This window comes from Perca flavescens, chromosome 24, assembly GCF_004354835.1.
Source record: "Perca flavescens isolate YP-PL-M2 chromosome 24, PFLA_1.0, whole genome shotgun sequence".
Taxonomy (NCBI): domain Eukaryota; kingdom Metazoa; phylum Chordata; class Actinopteri; order Perciformes; family Percidae; genus Perca; species Perca flavescens.
The window spans coordinates 1202553-1223962 of NC_041354.1; the positions used below are offsets into that span (position 1 = coordinate 1202553).

At 40.5% G+C, this 21410-nt stretch overlaps 1 protein-coding gene across 1 annotated transcript; it reads left to right on the forward strand.

Moving 5' to 3' along the window:
* The first annotated feature begins 6937 nt into the window (after positions 1–6937).
* LOC114551249 (NACHT, LRR and PYD domains-containing protein 12-like) lies at positions 6938–17792 on the forward strand. The gene is made up of 14 exons (XM_028572421.1): positions 6938–6951; positions 7111–7215; positions 9016–9114; positions 12387–12456; positions 12618–12825; positions 12962–14717; positions 14809–14982; positions 15077–15250; positions 15344–15517; positions 15988–16161; positions 16288–16461; positions 16575–16596; positions 17012–17042; positions 17167–17792. The coding sequence occupies exons 1-14, from the start codon at positions 6938–6940 to the stop codon at positions 17703–17705; spliced, it is 3714 nt and encodes a 1237-aa protein (XP_028428222.1). The 3' UTR covers positions 17706–17792.
* The last annotated feature ends 3618 nt before the right edge of the window (positions 17793–21410 follow it).

A 21410-nucleotide genomic window follows, 5' to 3' on the forward strand; every position in this document is an offset into this window, starting at 1 on the left:
GTATTTCTAATATTATTGGTACATAGGGGTGCACGATTCAGAAAATATCACGAATCAATATCAATATTGATTTTTAGGCTCAAGATTTGATTCAAAATTGATTTTCGATTCAAAAATGATTCACAGAATGTAAATGTTACTTTTCCATCTGATTGCAGTAGACATACAATAAAGAGCTTGAATCGCGTTTCGAATATTAACAGATTTTTTGGCACAGCCCTTCTGGTACATTTAACGATCGCGCCACATATTTTAGTTTTGGCATCGTTTGTCCTCTGAACGACTAGCTGCTTTAATTCCAGGTTACCTGGCCGGCCTACTTTTAATTCCTGCTGTCATTCCAGGTGGAGCTCTGACTCATTCCAGGAAACAGATCACCTGTCAGAGCTGTTCTCTCAGGTATCGAGTCAGAGTCTACTTCATCTACACAGAGAAACTGTAAGTTGCTTTTTTTTGATACTTTAACAAGATGTTTAGAGTATTACAGTATTAGAGTTTAGAGTATTTGTACACTGTGGTATTTTAACCTTTAAACACTGTTCGTTGCTACCCCCCTTAATTTACTGGACAGTTTTAACTGCCTTTATTTTAACATATATATCAATACAAATGACAAAATCCTTATTAGAACATTAACATCTACGTGTGGGTGGGTGTTTCTGTGTGTGTGTGTGTCTGTGTATGTGTGTGTCTATATGTGTCGGTGGGTAGGTGTGTGTATTTGTGTGTGTGTGTGTGTGTGTGTCTCTGTTTGTGTGTGTGTGTGTGGGTGTGTGTTTCTGTGTGTCCGTGCATGCATGTGTGTGCTAACATTGGTGGTTGACATGCACAAGTGGCAACATGACAACAAGAACTGACAACATGAACTGTGTGTGTGTGTGTGTTTGTGTGTGTGTGTATGTGTGTGTTTCTATTTGTGTGTGTATGTCTGTTTGGGTGTGGCTGGGTGTGTTTCTGTGTGTGTGTGCATGCATGTGTGTGAACATTGGTGGTTCACACGCATGACCTGTGAAGAGGAGTGGTAGAAGGAGAATGTGAAAGAGATGGTTGATTTGTTTGGCAGGTGTGGTTCACATTGGGGGAGAAGTACATTAGTTCAAGAAAACACATAATTTACTCTAAGCTCTCTTGTGGAAAGTACGATTCATGTGTAGAATGGCCACACAAGCACAGGGAAGGTGTAGGAGTGTGTATGGATGAAAATTATTCTCTTTCCCATTCATTTCCTATGTCAGTTTGACCATGCACAAAAAAGTGTGACCAAGTTGAATAAATCACATAGTCACAATGAATTGTATGTGTTCAAATGCCTTTTGTGAAGGATATCATTAGGTCTTGAGGCAATCTGATGAAAATGAAATGAAAAATGCCATATTTATGGTACAGGGAATGTGTAAATCGGTTATTTTTGACTGGAACAGTGTTAGAAGATTGGTATTAGTACTTTTACTGCCGTTAGTTGTTATGTATCCAACTCAAACATCTGTCAATCTAATCGGATTTGTTTCTACAATACAAATATTCAACTATTTGGTAATTTTTTTCATAAAAAAGCAATGCTTTGTTGTACTGCCAGAAATTAGAACGGGTTCAACAACACAGTGAAGTAAACAAGTCCTTGAGTTAATGCGTACTGACTTATGAAGCCGAGGGTGATGTAATAAAAACATTAAGGCTCTGTAATGCAAGCTTCAGTTCTTCAGGTTTCAGGGCCACAGGGGGACATTTAGGGTAAGGGTTAAGTAAGGGGGGCTTTAAAAGTACAATATGGAATATTTCTGCATTTAAATGTCTAAAAACAACTACAACTATGTTATATATTCTGTTGCGTTTTCTACTTACACTATCCTAAATGCAGAGGTGTATAAAGTACTAGAGACCCATACTTGAGTAAAAAGTACAAGTACTCTATCAAAAAGTGACTTGAGTAGAAGTAGAAGTGCTCTTTAAGCACCCCACTTAGGTGGAAGTACTAAAGTATTCAAAAATGTTTGTACTTAAGTATTGCAAGTAGTTTATTTTAAAATGTACTACTCAAGTCCTAAAAGTAACAGTACAAGTATTGTGTTATGTGTTAAAGAAAGCAGTCAAATTTTGAATATCATATTGTTGGAGTTCAGCTTTTTACTTGGTAGTAAGTCACAAGCTGTACATTGCTGGATATGAAGGAAGTTTCTGAATTTAACCCCAAAAGGCACATTAATATAACAGCTGTTATAACTACTATTATCTGATATAATGGTTGGTTATTAATCACTTATTAACAAGTACTAAAATAGCTAGCAAGCTAGCAATATACAGATAAACTAGCAGCTTCACATTACAGGGTCACACGGTTAACATTCAGGACTCACTGCAGACTCAAACAACTCCGGACTAGCTTCATTTGCTGCAACAATGGCTAAATAGAAAGAGTACATACTTACATCGTCTCGGACTTCTGAACAGGCGATCACTGTAATGAAAAGAAACGTACGTAAGTAACGTAGCCGTAACTACACACACTGTAACCTACACAGTCTCCGTAGCGTGAGGAATTCACAACAGTAACGAGTAACGATGATGCACATAAAAAATGTATCAGAGTAAAAGTATTAAACTCATCGAAAATATGTACTCAAGTAAAAGTGGAAGTAGGAGAAAAAAATAATACTCCAGTAGCCTTTTAGTACTTAAGTACAGTAGTGAAGTAGTTCTACTTCGTTACTATACAGCTCTGCCTAAATGTTTCCAACAACGTTAAAACCAGAGAAATCAGTTATTTTATTTTAATGAAACACGTTTCATTTAGTCGCCTGTCATTGGCGTCTTATGACTCTAACTTCCGTCAAAACACGGAACCCAGATGATACGTTTGAGAGTAATTGTAAATCATACAATGTCCCAGAAAGAGTTATACTTAGTAACCGTAATACTGCTTGCTTTCTGCCACACAGCATCAGTATTGATATCAATAGGGACCTCTCGCTCACCCAGTAAACGTAGTAATGTTGGTTTGTTGTTAAACTGTGTGTAAAATGACGTTAAATCACTGGTTTCAGGTAACCGCACCCTACGGTACCGTCTATTTGCTGGATGGTTTCAAGGTAACGGATGGTAGCTAACGTTAGCAGATAAGCACGTTAACAGCAACGTTACTGTTCATATTTTGGCACAATGTTTCTGACCGTAGTAGTAGTGGTGATGGTGACTGAAAGTGATGATGTGAGATGCTAAAAATAAATTACACACTGTTTTCAGGTAACGTTACTTTTTGACATTCAACACCCCCCCCCCCCCAAGACCCACACACACACACACACACACACACACACACACACACACACACACACACACACACACACACACACACACACACACACACACACAAAGACACCCCCTAATGTTCTATTAAAGAAAAGATGGAAAACAAATATTTGTATGTGCTGTAAAGTGGTTACAAAAGATGAAATCGGTATCAGCAGGTCAAACTCAAAGAAAAATCAGAAATCAGCGTAGAAAATTGTTATCGGTTCATCTCTAGTAAAAAGTTCTCCAACAGATGTAGACGTATCCTCAGCCACTGAGTATCTCCGGGTCCGAGACCAGCCCCCGAAAATACTCACCGGCCAACCCCGGCCCCGGAGTACTTCTCTCAGCGGTGTTGAGTAACGTTACAACAACTGCTGGAAGTTCTGGAAGCTAACTGGCTAAAACCGCTAATCAGTGTCATCAGAGATCACTCCCTCTTCCTATTGGTCGACTTCCAGAAACACGTCATAGGCGGAAAAAGACCAAACATCCTGACGTGCTAGACTTTCAGTGTCGTGGTCGTTTATCGCTTATCTTTGATGATGTCACACTCCAAGAGGTAAAGACACGTTGGTCGGTCCCGACCCTCGTAATCAGCCACGACTCTGAATGCTTGCTTACTGCATGTCTGTCGGGTCGGTCTGATCCAGAGTTAGCCTAGACTTTGGCGAGGCAAAACCTGGCATGACCATTTTCAAAGGGGTCCCTTGACCTCTGACCTCCAGATATCTGACTGAAAACAGGTTCTCTGGGTACCCACGAGTCTTCCCCTCACAGACACGACTACTTTATGATAATCCCATGATTTATTTTCTCAATTCAGGTCTTTAGGTTTCAAAAATGTCCCGCAGGCCTGTTGGCACAGCGTTGTTGGCTGGAAAATTGTTTTGTATCTTTCCAGTGTAGCTCCTCCTTTTGTCTGTGTTTGTCTGGTTCTACAGGTTTTCTTCTGTTCCCTCCTCCTGACAAAACTATTTATAAGTTCAGTTAGAAACTGGTTTTTGTTCTTGCTCTCATGTCAAATCTGATTAAACACAGTGACGCCCTTTGGCTCCCAGCCCTCAGTGTGCCTTCTGTAATGAGTTCTTTGCTGAGGTCTGCTCTGTAAAGGTGTGTCAGGGCTTTTAAAGTCTAGAGAGTTTTCTTTTCACCTTAGTTATCTGCTCAGCCAGCTGCTGTAACTTAACACTGTGGTATTAGTACCTTTACTGCAGTAACATGTCTGAATACTTCTTTTAATTTCAGAAGTCATGTCAAGTCATCTTTATTGTCAGATGTGCTATACATGCATGACATACGCCACAAATGAAATTTCAGTCCTCTCGGACCCACTTTGCAAAAGTGCAATAAAAAAAAGTTTTCTATAAGTAGAAAAGACATAGAACAAACAATCAACAATTTAACATGACATAACAATAAACAATCAACAAGACATAAAATAAGAAATCAACAATTTAACAGGACATACAATTAACAATCAACAATCAGACTCACACTCAAGGCAAAGGAAACCTTTAAAAAAAATATGAATTAGCTGATACAATGTGTCATAAATTGGCCACTTTTTAATTTATTTTCCTAATTTATTTTTCATTTTATTCATTTAAAATTATTTTAAATGTATTAATTAATTTCTGTAACATTTCCCTTTGTACTTTCCCCACTTTTTACTTCCGTAAACTTATTATATTATTTTGGTATTGATCAGCAGTAAATAATAATGTAATGTTACATATAAATGTGTTTTAAATTGAAGTTCTCATTCTTCCTCTACTCGTCATTAGGTCATGTGGCTCCATCTGCTGGTGGGACAGTAAACTGCACGATGTCTGAATACGAGGCTCACACAGAGATATAAGATTAGAAGAAGAATAAAAACACTGATTTAGTGACTTTATATACTGGTCGGTAGTTTAATCTATCATCATTTATTAGCTGATTAGATTTAGTTTTAATATTCATAATCTGTAAAGTAATTTCTTATTTCCTGAAAAAGTTTGGAAGATAAATCTACATGTTGTCGATTTAGTGGATTGAACAGCTGAAGTTAAGTTTATTTTATCATAAAGTCAGACACAACAGGACACTAACATTTCCCCTGGAACCTTTCAAAATAAAACGTGTAGAGAGTTTTGTAATGGCAAAAATTTACATTTAAGCATAATTCCTTATATTTTTCTACTTTAATTCTCTCACAAATGCTGAAAGAGTTTCTCATTCCCACATGCAGATTTTGATTCTAACTCTAAAGTCGTACCGGGAGGAGGAGGCGAAATGGCTCCAAGACGTCTCTTGTATTTCTCTGATTGTCTTCATGTGTATCACATTGCCTGTAAAAATTGTAGCGTCATAATAATCTAAGTGCGTGTGTGCTGTCACTCTGAAGATGTATATAAGCCTGGTGTTCTGTTCACTCATTTGAGGAACTGACTCCACACTGGGCTGAGGCCTTTTGTGAAATCATGTTGATCCTATTTGCAAATATATCTTTTTAAATAAAATACAAAAACCCAAGTTGGTTTTAGTCTCAGACGGTCTTATTTGTTTCAATTTACTAAACTTTGAAATCTACCCCCCCTGCTGCAAAGGAAACTTCCACGACCGTTTAAAACCTGATAGCTTAGTTTAAAAGTGGCACTTCATTCAGTGAAGAGCTTCAGACTTTATTTTCTGGTTGATAGCTTCTAGTTTCTCCAGCAGATTCTGTTTCTGGAGATTAAAAAGTGGATTTACCTCTCTGGTGGTCTTCCTCTCTTTCTAACAGGACCCATCTGAGACCAGACCCTGCTGAACCTGAACCTGAACCCAGCTGTGTGTCCATGAAGGCACCACTATTTAAAATAAATTGAAGGCGACCTGTAATCGAGACGAGAATTAAAATGGACGAAAGGCCAATTGAAATGGAGCAGAAAGAAATGACGGAGGAGGAGCGAAATGAAATAAAAAGGCAAATTGAAATGTTAAGAAGAAAATTGGGGTGAATTGTTGTGAAACCTCCAGCAAACTACAAGTAGTGTTGTCTCACTGGGTGGTTGGTCTTCTTGTAGAGGGTCTCTGTGTTTCCAGCCCATCGTCCAGCTGAACTCTGAGGTTACATATACACTACTTGACTTTGGTTTTTAAATGGCGTTTAGAGACAAAAACATTCTCTGTCTACTCAAGAGTTTTAGCTCCAGGAGCAGAAGGTGGTAGTTTTGCTTTTAGTTGCAGAAAAGACAGAGAGATGTCGAATATAGACAGAGAAATATATAAATAAAGTTTCCTTACCCTACAACCTCCAGCCTGTCAGTCAGTCACCAGGGCACAGAGAACACTGTGGTGCTTGTCTCAGAAATGTAACATTTACTGCACAGGACAGAGAAGCTCATGCTTACAGGCTTTCAGGTACCGAAATTTGGCACCGATAGATTTAATGTGATTTGGTCCTCAGTAGTACTGGCGTAATTCTGCACTTGTGTACTGATATCGCGAGACAATGTTTAACCTCAACGAGAAATATCATCACGTTTTAATATCGGCCCACAAGATCTAGTCAGACCTCTAATAAACAACCGGTTAGCTTCAAATCAGACTGGTTCAGGCTGGTACACTGGACCGGACCAACTCTAGTTACCTCGTCCATCACTAACCAGAGATCTTTACCATGATGACAGAAGGGAGGTACTGCTGTATCTCCTAACCCTGCTCTACTTCCTCCTGATTTAGTTTATTTATAAATGTTGAGGTTAATTCTCATAATAAAGTTTTGGCACTATAGGAGGACAGAGGATTACAATTTACACATTTCTCTCTCTGGTGGTCTTCCTCTCTTTCTAACAGGATCGTCTCTGTACTGGAACCTGAACCTGAACCTGGAACCAGCTCTGTGCCCATTAGGAGTGGCTGGTCAAAGACCCGATTTTCCAAAGGAGATCCAAAGTCTGAGTAAGTCAGCTTCAGTTACTTTATAACGTCAGCAACATTACAAAACATTTGTAAGAACAAGGGGTTCCCTGAATGATCAACCGCTGATCATTATGGGCCGATATTTACTAAATTGTGTGATCAAGTGCTCGCATTAATGTCTTCTAGCCGCCGAGAGCAACAACCACATGCCTGTGCCTAACTGGCTGTTCATGTGTAGTGAAGTCCTCCCGCTGCCGACTCCCACCCACCTTATTGGCCAGGAGCTGCACGTGGTTGCTCAGGCGCACGCACGCTACTTCAAACAAAACGATAGTTGAAGAGTCGTCACCAGGGTTGCCAGGTCTGCTGTTTTACTGCGGGTTTGGGCTACTTTTAAAGTGTTGCTGCGGGTTGAATTTTTTGTCCTCTGGTTGGGTGGACCACAGACACACACACACAACATGCCCCGCAGAGGTGTCAAAAGTATTCACATTCATTACTCAAGTAGAAGTATAGATACTAGGGTTTGAAAAGACTTATGTAGAAGTTGAAGTATCAACTCAAGCTTTTTACTCAAGTAAAAGTGTAAAAGTACTGGTTTCAAAACTACTTAAAGTATAAAAGTAATGTAAGGTGGAAAAAATGTCATTAAGGACAAAAGCTTAGCCCGCCCCACAGGGGCCTATAGTGCACTACCCCACCTCCACCAAATGTTTTTTTACAAAGGCCATAATGACTGTAATAATGTTATATTAAAATCATACCACAGCCCAGCACCTGCCTCTTTAGAGAAGGCAGCAAACAGACTCGTACACAGTTTACAACTAAACAGGTTAGTTTGTGCAACACAAGCAACGCTAACGAGTCGTTTTGTTAACTATTCTTAACTGTAGTCACCACATGTCGCTCACTTTTTCTCAGCTAAACGCCATAGCTGTATCCCTTCTAGAAACAACCATTAGTTACCGCCCACCAGTCTGGGGCGCGAGTGAGAGAGTGACGGTGACTACAGAGAGAGCAAGCTAGCCTGAGCAGAGGAGAGTTTTAAGTTTAGTAGCGAAGATATCAAGTGAATATACAGCACATGGATGTAAAATAAGATCGGTACAGCAGAGTTTGCAGTTGTGTACTGTATAAGCTGTAGCAGGAAAAGTTAACAATACCAGTTTTTGGGCTTTCTTGGCGCTGAACGTGACGCCCCAGAAGAAGATAAACAAAGGCATACTTGTGTACTTGCAATGGGAAATTAATCTATCATTAGCAGATTTTCCCATCTAAAACCCAGACTATATGTGCAAGTTTTTGGTGGGAAAAGTATATAAGAAACTAACAAACAAAAAATAAGCCAAAAGTAAACCAAACAACACAAAACTGATCAGTATCGGCCCTTCATCAGTAGATATTGCTCATTCATGATCGAAAATCAGTATCAGCGGCTAAAAACGTGATCGTGGCATCTCTAGAAAGAAAAAAATCCTCTTGAAGAGTTATATTAAAGTCTAAACTCTACACTGAATAATAAAGTAGAAAAGTATTATCCAACATGTCACAGGACACAAAGTTGTCTGATTTTAAAAGTGACATTAATTCTCATGATGAAGTCATGGCTCCATTAGAGGACTAAAAAGATAACATTAGTGCTAGAGTCTTTATAATGGTCCTGTTCTTTCAGAAAGACAATGAATGATGGAACAGGATGAGCAGAGAGCAGAAAGCATTCAGTGAAGAGCTTCAGACTTTATTTTCTGGTTGATAGCTTCTAGTTTCTCCAGCAGCTTCTGTTTCTGGAGATTAAAAAGTGGATTTCTCTCTGTGGTGGTCTTCCTCTCTTTCTAACAGGACCTTCAAGGGACCTAAACCTGAACCCAGCTGTGTGTCCATGAAGAGTGACCGGTCAAAAGACCGCATGCTATCTTTCGGAGAAGATCCATTTTCACAGTAAGTCAGCTCCGGTTACTTTATAACGTCAGCTGTTCATGTGTAGTGAAGTCCTCCCGTGGCTGCCTCCCACCCACCTTATTGGCCAGGAGCTGCACGTGGTTGCTCAGGCGCACGCACGCTACTTCTAACAAAACGATAGTTGAAGAGTCATCACCAGGGTTCCCAGGTCTGCTGTTTTCCTGCAGGATTGGGCTACTTTTATACCGCTGAAGTATTGTGTTCTAAGTCGTACATAATTTTAATCAGGTCTTAATTTTCCTACGTCCATGTAGCGCTGCTTCTAATGCTCATTGAAGTCTTCCCGCAGCTTGAACGTTTCGGTTCTGTTTTGGATCAGAGCCAAACGAGCGGAGGTACTCTGGTTAACCCGTTGCCAATATGTATCTACCGGCTGAATAGTAACATGGATTACGGTGCCACTTAAATGCCTGCGCTGCTCTCTGATGCTCTGAAACGGACATCAGAGGCAGCAGAAGCATCTGTAAAACTGATTTTCCAAACAGGAAAAGGAAGGTACGTATTGGATAATGTTTCCTCGTTGCTGATTGGATGCACTGGCTGTCTTTTTCTTTTGGATTTAAGGCAGACTGGGTGTTGCAAGTTGCTGCCTCACAGATCAAGTTGATAAAATCTAACATATATTTCAAAATATATTTATTTATAGTGGCCAGATGTGTGGCTCCCCACCAGGGTCTCAGTCATGGTAACACTAATAAATGTATAGTAGATAAACATGAACACTAAATTAACCAGACAAAACCAAAACCCAGATAACATAAATGCACACCCAAAACATTAACAGAACACGTCAACTACAACAGGAACAGTTCAGAACACAGTCCCATGGACAGTCAATGTAGGGCGCACGGTGTCCTACCAGCCGTTATTATAGCTACTATATTACAGTTCGGAGTGTACAACAACTAGCGCTGCACAAGATTTTGTTTCATCGTCTACATCACGATGTGCGCATGCGCGATAGTCACATCGCAGGGCGTTGCAATGTTGACGCTAAATTATTTTTGCTGCTTGATGGTAAAGTAAACTTTCAGCATTCTCCTTTTACATGATTGTTACTGGCGAGCCTTCCCCTTTATGACAGGTGGCCATGTGGGCAGCGTGTTTATGTGACGTAACGTTAGTCCGCGAGGTTTACTGTTATTGTTCCGCAGCAGCTGCTGGTGACACAGTGATGCACATACATTTCCATGGGTAGTGAAGCTCCAGTAGTCAGTGTTTTAACATTATCAACATTATCTCCCAGCCATTTTTCACTGCAGAAAGCTGTTACCAGCCAGGCTAAAGCTAATATAGTTATCCTAAAGAAACAAGGCGTCCGTCTAAACTAACGTTACAGTTCAGAGCTGCGACGCTCGAAGCGTAACACTAATCTACAACAGCAGTCTGTGTCTGATATAATGTAATTTACACTGACTGAAGTGCTCTTGGATCCACAGTTTAGTGCGTGACATGCAGGCTCTGCAATCACAGCAAACCACCAATCACAATCAATGTTGATTTATCAAAACAATCAAATGGCATCGCTAGTCGACCACAACCTGAAATTTCGAGGAAGCAACATGCATGCATTATTACTATCAGTCACTTTAGCCTGGATTGATAGTATAATGCAATGGTGTCATGTCTGTCAACCAGTGTATTTCTACCTAATTTCCCTCTCAAAAATCTCTTCAGAAGAGTAGTCACAGCGCTTTGCTTTGGTGAGTGTAAGCATTAAAGTTCAACAAAGAAAAGTTCCTTTTTCCTTTTAATTTTCTATGTAGATGCACTCCCCTACAAAATCACCCCAGTAATCAGGAATGATTTATCATTTCCAAATAGAGCTATTTATGTCATCTTTTTTCATATCGCAATATATATCACATGAAAAAAATATTGCAATGTCAGTTTTTTTCCAATGTTGTGCAGGCCTAACAACAACCCATAAAGTCCCTTTGTTTTTGTAAGCATCATAGGATAGTTTACCGTTTATCAGGCACCGTTGCTGCAGATGCGCTGCAACAACGGATTATTGCTTAAAATATGAATAATTTATTTCAATAAACACTTTTCAACCAAAATAGGCACAGAAAATAACATGACATATTAAAAGTTAGGAAATGATTCTACATTAAAGGTAATTCAGTATTTGCTGTCCACAGCTGTTTTTTATTGGATAAATAGTTTCTGCTTCATTTGATTAAATCCCGGCAGCATCTAAACCCGGCTGACTGATATGGTGATAAATCTGGAGCCTCTGAAGTGCCGCGTCAGAGCGCAGTGCTGTTACGCACATACAGACCCTTATTTACATCAGACTGGTCAGTTATAACTCGAAATTCAGATTCTTTTTGTGAAGGAGACGTCAAGTTACTACGACTCATCGTAGCCTCTTATCCAACTTCCTCTGTAGCAAAAGTAGTCTCATGTTTTATCATTGAAATACATTGTAGTGAAAACTCTGTTGTGTAACATTAATTACAGGTACCATGTGACCATGTTCTGTTCTAGCGTTGGTCTGATCACCAAATCAATTTAGTTTAGTTCTAAGGTTATATAGCTGATAGAAAATCATTAGCCCTTTGGGGTGATTTGTGTTTATATCATTACTCTGAACCATACAGACTTTTTCTCAGGTAAATGTTTGTTTGCTAAGCTGTCGTTATCTCGTATAACTGATCGACACATCTGTTTTATAAGACTAGTGATGTGAGTGAGTATTTAATCATCACCACACTAGTGGATCTACAGTATATTCACCTTCACCCAGCCCGTTTGCATGTTGCTGCACATAAACTAAACTAGAAAGTGCACATGGAGACTCCCAGTCTGTGGCTAACCACCCTGTGCTGGGCATTTATGACTAAAACTAATACTAAGGGAGCAACATTTTAAAATGATACATGCAATAAATGCCTTTTCAGCCAAGCGTTTCTGCTTCCTGGCTTTTGAACTGCTGCACAGCAATTTAATGTTTTACTTGATTTTATCATCCATATCTGTGAGGCAGCAATGTGCTGCAAGGCACCTAGTCTGCCTTAAATCCAAAAGAAGAAGAAGATTTTCCATTTGTCACAGACTGACAGCCAGTGCATCCAATCAGCAACGAGGAATCATTGTCCAATACGTATCTTCCTTTTCCAGTTTGGGTCTCACAAAATTTCTGTTGTGTTTGGTGAAATAATGAAGTGTTTCTTGAAATGCTTTGTGTTTTGACCTTCTGTGTGGACAGACATGATGTGAGCTAATTCTTCCTGATTCCTCCACAGAGTGGACCAGGAGAGCTCAGAGGTTCCCAGTGGTCAGTCTGCCCAGCAGCATCAACCAGATCTATTTATGGTCTGTACATGTACAACAACTACTTTTACATCTATTCTGTTCACAATCATCTCTATGCTGCACTTTTCAGACCAGTGGATTGTCAGTCTGTCCAACATGGATCTGATGTTTGCTTCCATGATTTCAGTTTGATTTGTTAATTATACAATCTTCTGTTCCAGCTGCTGGAGGAGGACCTTGAATGTTTTATGGACAATGAGCTGAAGAGGTTCCAGAAGCTTCTGAGTCCAGATTACCCAGAATGCTCAGAGAGTCAGAGTCAGCATGAGGAGGAAGAGGAGAGGAGCATCAGAGAGGCATTTCTGAAAATCACACTGCACCACCTGAGAAAAAAGAACGAGAACAAGCTGGCTGACCGTCTGCAGAACAGTAAGAAGATTTCCTTAAAGATTTAACTTGATGGATAGTTGGGACGTTTGCTAATGTCTCAAGAGATGAACAGAAATAACTTCCTGTTTTCTATAAAAAAATACTTACTGATCTTCTTTGTTCTGTATTCATTCAGGAAGTCTTGCTGCAGATGGTAAGCGTAAACTCAAATCTAAGATGCAGAAGAAGTTCCAGCGTGTGTTTGAGGGGATTGCTGAAGCAGGAAACCCAACCCTTCTGAATCAGATGTTCACAGAAATCTACATCATGGAGGGATGGACTGCAGAGGTCAATGATGAACATGAGGTCAGACAGATTGAAACAGCATCCAGGAAACCAGACACACCAGAAACAACAATCAGACAAGAAGACATCTTTAAACCCCCACCTGGAAGAGATGAACCAATCAGAACAGTGATGACAAAGGGAGTGGCTGGCATCGGGAAAACAGTCTTAACACAGAAGTTCACTCTGGACTGGGCTGAAGGCAAAGCTAACCAGGACATCCAGTTCATATTTCCATTCACCTTCAGAGAGCTGAATGTGCTGAAAGAGAAGAAGTTCAGTTTGGTTGAACTTGTTGATCATTTCTTTAGTGAAACTAAAGAAGGAGGAATCTGCAGGTTTGAGTTCCAGGTGGTGTTCATTTTTGACGGTCTGGATGAGTGTCGACTTCCTCTGGACTTCCTCAACACTGAGATCCTGACTGATGTTACAAAGTCCACCTCAGTGGATGTGCTGCTGACAAACCTCATCAGGGGGAATCTCCTTCCCTCTGCTCACCTCTGGATAACCACACGACCTGCAGCAGCCAATCAGATCCCTCCTGGGTGCATTGACATGGTGACAGAGGTCAGAGGGTTCACTGACCAACAGAAGGACAAGTACCTCAAAGGGAGATTCAGAGATGAGAAGCAGGCTAACAGAATCATCTCCCACATCAAGAGATCACGAAGCCTCCACAACATGTGTCACATCCCAGTCTTCTGCTGGATCACTGCTACAGTTCTGGAGGACATGCTGAAGACCAGAGAGGGAGGAGAGCTGCCCAAGACCCTGACTGAGAAGTACATCCACTTCCTGGTGGTTCAGTCTAAAGTGAAGAACATCAAGTATGATGGAGGAGCTGAGACAGATCCACACTGGAGTCCAGACACCAGGAAGATGACTCTGGGAAAACTGGCTTTTGAGCAGCTGCAGAAAGGCAACCTGATCTTCTATGAATCAGACCTGACAGAGTGTGGCATCGATATCAGAGCAGCCTCAGTGTGCTCAGGAGTGTTAACACAGATCTTTAAAGAGGAGAGAGGACTGTACCAGGACAAGATGTTCAGCTTCATCCATCGGAGTGTTCAGGAGTTTCTGGCTGCTCTTCATGTCCATCTGACATTCACCAACTCTAGAGTCAACCTGCTGTCAGAAGAACAAACAACAACACAGTTCTACCAGAGTGCTGTGGACAAGGCCTTACAGAGTCCAAATGGACATCTGGACTTGTTCCTCCGCTTCCTCCTGGGTCTTTCACTGCAGACCAATCAGAATCTCCTACAAGGCCTGGTGACACAGACAGGAAGTAGCTCACAGACCAATCAGGAAACAGTCGAGTACATGAAGAAGAAGATCAGTGAGAATCGGTCTGCAGAGAGAAGCATCAATCTGTTCCACTGTCTGAATGAACTGAATGATGATTCTCTAGTGGAGGATATCCAACAGGCCCTGAGATCAGGAAGTCTCTCCACAGATAAACTGTCTCCTGCTCAGTGGTCAGCTCTGGGCTTCATCTTACTGTCATCAGAAGAAGATCTGGACGTGTTTGACCTGAAGAAATACTCTGCTTCAGAGGAGGTACTTCTGAGGCTGCTGCCAGTGGTCAAAGCCTCCAACAAAGCTCTGTAAGTGGTATTTATTCATCACTAAATACTCTGACATCTTTCAACAGGAGTTAAATATAAATATCTTGTTTCCTTCCTGTTGTCTCTCCAGACTGAGTGCCTGTAATCTCACAGAGAGAAGCTGTGAAGCTCTGTCCTCAGTTCTCAGCTCTGAGTCCTCTAGTCTGAGAGAGCTGGACCTGAGTAGCAACAAGCTGGAGGATTCAGGAGTGAAGCAGCTGTCGGCTGGACTGAAGAGTCCACACTGCAGGCTGGAGACTCTCAGGTTATTCTACCTTTATTAAAAAAAGATTACTATCTAAGCTCTTTATTTCTTAATTTCTCAATTATTAAATGGACTGTCTGAATATCCTTTTTAGGTTGAGTGGCTGTAATCTGTCAGAGAGAAGCTGTGAAGATCTGTCATTAGTTCTCAGCACCCAGTCCTCTAGTCTGAGAGAGCTGGACCTGAGTAACAACGAGCTGGAGGATTCAGGAGTGAAGCAGCTGTCGCCTGGACTGAGGAGTCCACACTGCAGGCTGGAGACTCTCAGGTTATTCTACCTTTATTAAAAAAGATTACTACCTAAGCTCTTTATTTCTTAATTTATCAAGTATTAAATGGACTGTCTGAATATCCTTTTTAGGTTGAGGGGCTGTAATCTATCAGAGAGAAGCTGTGAAGATCAGTCATTAGTTCTCAGCTCCCAGTCCTCTAGTCTGAGAGAGCTGGACCTGAGTAACAACAAGATTGAGGATTCAGGAGTAAAGCTGATCTCTGATGGACTGAAGAGTCCACACTGCAAGCTGGAGACTCTCAGGTCAGATCAAGTTACTGTCTTTAATTTGGATCCCATCAGCTGTTTGGATCACATCAGCTTTGAATGTTTCCAAAGTATTTTGTTTTTATTTATAATCACACGTCATAAAGCATGAAATATGAACTGGGGCAGAGATCTAGAAATCCTCGATGGTGTTTTTTGCCTCGAACTCCGCCTTCCAGGCAGCTAACCCTAACCTTAATCCTAAACATAACCATTTCCACACTGCCAGGAAGGCACCGTTGGGAGAAAAAAACACCAAACACCGTTAATAACATATGTGTACCAAGTCAAATGTTCTCTGGGATATGTTTTTATGCTAATCGAATGCGCCTCTAGCTTTAAACAAGCTACCGCAAACCAGTGGTTAGCTGCTAACACTAGCTTTCGGGGCAGATGGTAAATCGCTATTATTTCCCACAACTAGTCTAGACTTAACATTTAAACACTTGTTCCTGTTGTCTCTCCAGACTGAGTTGCTGTAAGCTGTCAGAAAAAAGCTGTGAAGATCTGTCCTCAGTTCTCAGCTCCCAGTCCTCTAGTCTGAGAGAGCTGCACCTGAGTAACAACAACCTGCAGGATTCAGGAGTGGAGCTGATCAATGATGGACTGAAGAGTCCACACTGCAGGCTGGAGACTCTCAGGTCAGGATTCATTAACAAAGTCAACTCTTTGTGTTGAACCGTCTCAATGTAAAAATTTACCTGAACAAAGACCATGGCTCCACGTGTTGACAGAGGGTTCCTGTGTGTTGTTCTGTGTGTTTTCAGTCTGTCAGGCTGTCTGATCTCAGAGGAAGGCTGTACTTCTCTGGTCTCAGCTCTGAGCTTCAACCCCTCCCATCTGAGAGAGCTGGACATGAGCTACAATAATCCAGGAGACTCAGGAGTGAAGCTACTGTCAGAAAGACTGGAGGATCCACTCTGGAGACTGGACACTCTCAGGTAGAAACACTGATGAATATAAAAAGGAGATATTTGTGTAGGAAGTGTCAAGGAGATCATCCCTAGGAATCAAAATAACTCCCTGTTGTTAATATTCTACGCTGTTTGGACAGATATCTGCATGGTAAAGAAACTGTCTGTCATTTTGAGAAATACCCCAGTGATCAAATTATTACCAGGATATCTTTTATCTCTACAGAGATAGATCCAGTACAGGTTTAGCCTAGCTTAGCAGAAAGCAATGTGCTTTCTATGCTGTGACAAGAGTGTGTGAATGAATGTGATCAATCAAAGACGTATACTGACGTCTGGACCAATCACTTTATAAAGTGCCTCTTGTGCTGGGAGAGCACAGTCACTGGAATAGGAGGTAAAAAGTCTCTCAAAAAACCTGCGGTGTGAACACAACAAAAAGTTGGGTTCTTAAAACTATAAAAGTTCCTCCGGTCTGAAAACATCTAATATGTGGGTGAGAGTGATTTAATGTCCATGTGTCCATGCTGCTCTGACCTCCCTCCCTCCTCCTCCTTTCAGGGTGGAGCCTGCTGGAGTCAGATGGTTGACACCAGGTCTGAGGAAGTGTAAGTGTGTTTTTAATTTCATTCACTAAAACTGTGACATCACTCATTCAACCCTCTGATGTCATCATCAAAGTGCTGATTGGTTAATAACTGCAGCTGTGTTGTGTCTCGTTCTCTCCTTCAGATTCCTGTAAACTCACAGTCGACACAAACACAGTGAACAGAAACCTCAAACTGTCTGACAACAACAGGAAGGTGACATTAGGGATGGTTGATCAGCTATATCCTGATCATCCAGAGAGGTTTGACTGTCTTTGGCCTCAGCTGCTGTGTAGAGATGGTCTGACTGGTCGCTGTTACTGGGAGGTTGAGATGAAAGGAGAGGTTCATGTAGCAGTGAGTTACAGAGGAATCAGCAGGAGAGGAAATGGTGTTAACGGTGTGTTTGGAGGTAATGATCAGTCCTGGAGTCTGAGGTGCTCTGATGATGGTGGTTACTCGGTCTGGCACAATAACAGACAAACATCCACCACCTCCTCCTCTATCTCTAACAGAGTAGGAGTGTATGTGGACATTCCTGCTGGCTCTCTGTCCTTCTACTCAGTCTCCTCTGACTCACTGATCCACCTCTACACCTTCAACACCACATTCACTGAACCTCTGTATCCTGGGTTTGGGTTCATGTACCACACTGGTTCCTCAGTGTCTCTGTGTCCTCTGTAGGAGGGAGAGTCTCCTCCTGTCAGATAAAACTTCTCACTGCTGGGTCAAAAATGTCAGAGAAACCGCCAAAAGCATTGAAGAAGGTGACAATGGCTTTTTCATTGTCGAAAATATTTGAAAAAATGTCGAAAAGCGACAAACATGATTAAAAGTCTGAAGTTAGAGAGTGGTTTCTATGGAGATGATACATCGTCTCATTAGTGTAAACTAGCAGCCTTCAGAACGCTGCAGCTTCTCGTTGTAAATCTTTGGTCTGACTTGACTTTATCTCCATGGTTACCTTACTCACCGGGGCCACCATCTGGCCTGTGAGTTGACAAGATGTATAATAAGCCGTGTTATAAGCTGTATAATAAGCCGTGTTATAATGTATTTAGGCTGATTTAAAACCTTCATCACGTTTTCAGGATTCTAATTTGTTTGAAATTTGTATTCAATGAACAAACTTTTGACTTTACTTTGTTACATTTTGCAGCAATAATCTGTACTTTCTACTCCACTACATTTCTACAATGTTCCGTTACATTTTCTGATCAGTTTTTCCCCCTGCCAAAACGTCTTCCTGACCATCACACAAGACCCGCCCTTCAATAGCATTTAATGGCCAGGCGCGTACCGCTCCCGGTACTAGCGCTGCTCCAGATACTCAGCTGCATCATATGTGAAGCATCCGTTCACATAGGGTTAATATACAACCCATATATTTATCTTAAAAACACTCCCGGTCCACCTCAGCTGTGAAGCCACGTACTTGTTGTCCAAGCCTGTGTGTTCTCGCCAGATAAATGCGTGCAGCATTCACTGTCCCGTGGGAAATAATGCAAAGTCGCGCTTCATGGAGATCACCCTGATAGATAACCAGAATTGTAGGTGAGAATGTAAACTGGGCCACAGATAGTAAGCCCAAGTACATTAACCTAAAACTAACTTAATTAAAATGCCACAGCCTATACTGTTTCTTTTTTTTTATTAGGACATAGACATTAAGAGAATAAATCGTTAGGTGATGTACTTTTACTTTTAATACTTAAAGTACATTTTAAATCAGGTACTTTTTATTAGGACTGTCATTGTGGTATTTCTAATTTTACTAAAGTAAATATATCTCTGGTTATTTGTACTTTTACTTAAGTAATGAGATTCAGTATTTCCTCCACCACTGCACACAATAGCATAGCGCTACAACCAACCAGAGCAACGCTAGTTGATAGATTAAACTTTAAACTCCGAACACATCTTCACGCAAAACCGTCGCAACTCTGCCGTCATTATGTTAAGCCCCGCCCACCGACTCTATACACGATGTGATTGGCCTGAGTAGAGTTTGGGTTTTCCAGGTTGCAAGCCAACGGAGAGTTGCTAGACGACCCTGGCTGCAGATTACATATGCTGCCACTACGGTGCGTCTAGATTTCTGGGCTATATTGATATATTTTATTATTAAAAAATACAAAGCACATCAAATGAACATGAACAAGCTAAGAATAAATCTAAATTGATTTTCAGTTGTTAGTTTGTGTTTATCTATGAATTTATCCAATCGATTATTGAACAGATATAGTAATGAGACAGGTCTGTAACTTGTGAAGTGGTGATTGTTACCAGATTTATAGAGAGGTATGATATGACTTTTGATATTTTCATTTTGTTTGGAGATGTACCGGTTTGAAACGATACGTTACAGATGTACTGTATATATGTACTGGTTTTGTAATTCAAGAGATGTTTATAATGTACATATTAATAATGTTACTCTTATTTTTATTATTCTATTTCCTATTCTATTTTGTTTAGACATTTGTCTTATCTGTTGTGTTGCATTTAAGCTGCTGTAACGAGTCCAAATAAAGTCTCTCAAAGACCAGCTCGCTCTACATTAACACTTGTAGTAATGTTGAGTTTAAACAAAAAGTTAAAACCATGCTAATCTTTTATGTTTTGATGTATTCACAATGTACTCTGCAACTTATTGTCCTGTCTTAGAATATAAGAATTTATTTTTGTTACTACAATAAACTGGAAAGATTATTTTCTACGTGCTTAAAAATTATTGTCAACTTCGTAAAACAAAGACAAAAAAAATATTGTTTTATGCCGACATTTTATCAATAAAATCTTAAATAATTAATTTTAAAATAGTAAAAAAAAGTCCGTCACAGTTCAAGATGACGTCTGATTCTGTCTTGTTTTGTCTGACCAACACAACAAAACACATTTTAATCAAATGTTTCATCGATTATTGAAGTAGTTGCTGATTAATTTCAGCTCTCATCATCACGGTTAGCATTTAGCTCAAAGCTGTGTCTGATGCTGCGTTCATGTCACTTCAGAGTTGTTGTAATTACGAGTTTTGTAGTTTTCAAATAGCAGGAGCCGAGACAGTTACATCTGGAAACACATCTGCCCTGAAGGAGTCCATGAAGCTGCTGCAGCTCTACAGGTAACATTAATAATCATTCAGATATTCTACATTAATAATCATTCAGATATACCACATTCACTGGATTTACTTTAACATGTTTCTCCGTATTTATTTTACTTTGTTAACCTCAAACTCTGCAGCACCTTCATGACTAACACAACTTATGATTCTGGCTGTGAAAGTGTCTTAAATTATATTTAGAAACAGAATTGATTAAATCCCACCATGGATATAGAGCCACTCGGCCAGCCGTGCCAAAACACGTATGAACTTCAATATCCAACGCCAATCTCAAAATGAAGTAACACCACGTGGTGTCACCATTAAACACAACGCTTTCAAGACCGAGAGCGGAGTTCACGTCATGGCTCATTAGGAGTTAGATTTTTAAGTGGCAAGTGCCACCAGAAGTAGCATGTCCTTCGCCGTAAGATGTAAAATATAACTTATAATGTTAGATTTTTTAAATATAACATCAAAAATAGACGTAAAATATCTAAAATAACGTAAAATATTATCACGAGGCTACGTCACACGCGGGTTACGTTCAGGAAAAGAAAAACGGGGAAAGCAAACGTGACTCGCGGGTAACGATCTCCAGTCTCTGGGGTGAAGGTCTTGTGTTTTTCTCCGACACACACTCTTCCTTTTCCTGCTACGGCATCAATTAACACGCAATCGGTATACGGAAGTAGCAGAAGCACGTGCCACATGCTACTTAAAAATCTAACTGCCTCTCTCGTGGTGAAAACTAAATACTTTCACCGAGGAAACGCTCATTAGTTCCTCATGAATTTTTTATCCAAATCTGATCTTTTCCTAAACTTAACGTGTCGTTTTGGAGTCTAAACTTAACTTTCATCGCTGCATGACGCTCACTTTTTCTGTCTAAACTCCACTACCACGGTCCCTGAAAGCACCATCATGGTGGTACCTGGAGCCGGCTCACAGTCACCTGTTGGCGGCTAAACAACTGCCGTTGGTAGTCGGCGTCGCGAAACTCTGATTTAAAAAGTGCCATTAAACAAAAAGCCTTTTAAATGTATTGACGTGTATTGACATGACTATTACTACTATATTTAAAAAAATAGTCATGTCATTTTAAATGTCGGTCAAAAGTTGAATATTTCCAAGTTGAAGTTCGTAAATTTGCCAGTTGAAATAACAAACGTGTGATCTCACACGTTTACATTCATTCATCACAATCACTCACCTGTGTGGCGTAGCTGAGGCGGGGATCAAACCTGCGTCTCCTGGAGTCAGGACAGCATCCCTCACCACTG

Bases quoted from the DNA above. Each gene is read 5' to 3' on its own strand.
- LOC114551249 (XM_028572421.1), top strand. The intron at 14,718-14,808 runs GTAAGTGGTATT...TTGTCTCTCCAG, and splicing joins AAAGCCTCCAACAAAGCTCT to ACTGAGTGCCTGTAATCTCA. The intron at 17,043-17,166 runs GTAAGTGTGTTT...TCTCTCCTTCAG, and splicing joins GACACCAGGTCTGAGGAAGT to ATTCCTGTAAACTCACAGTC.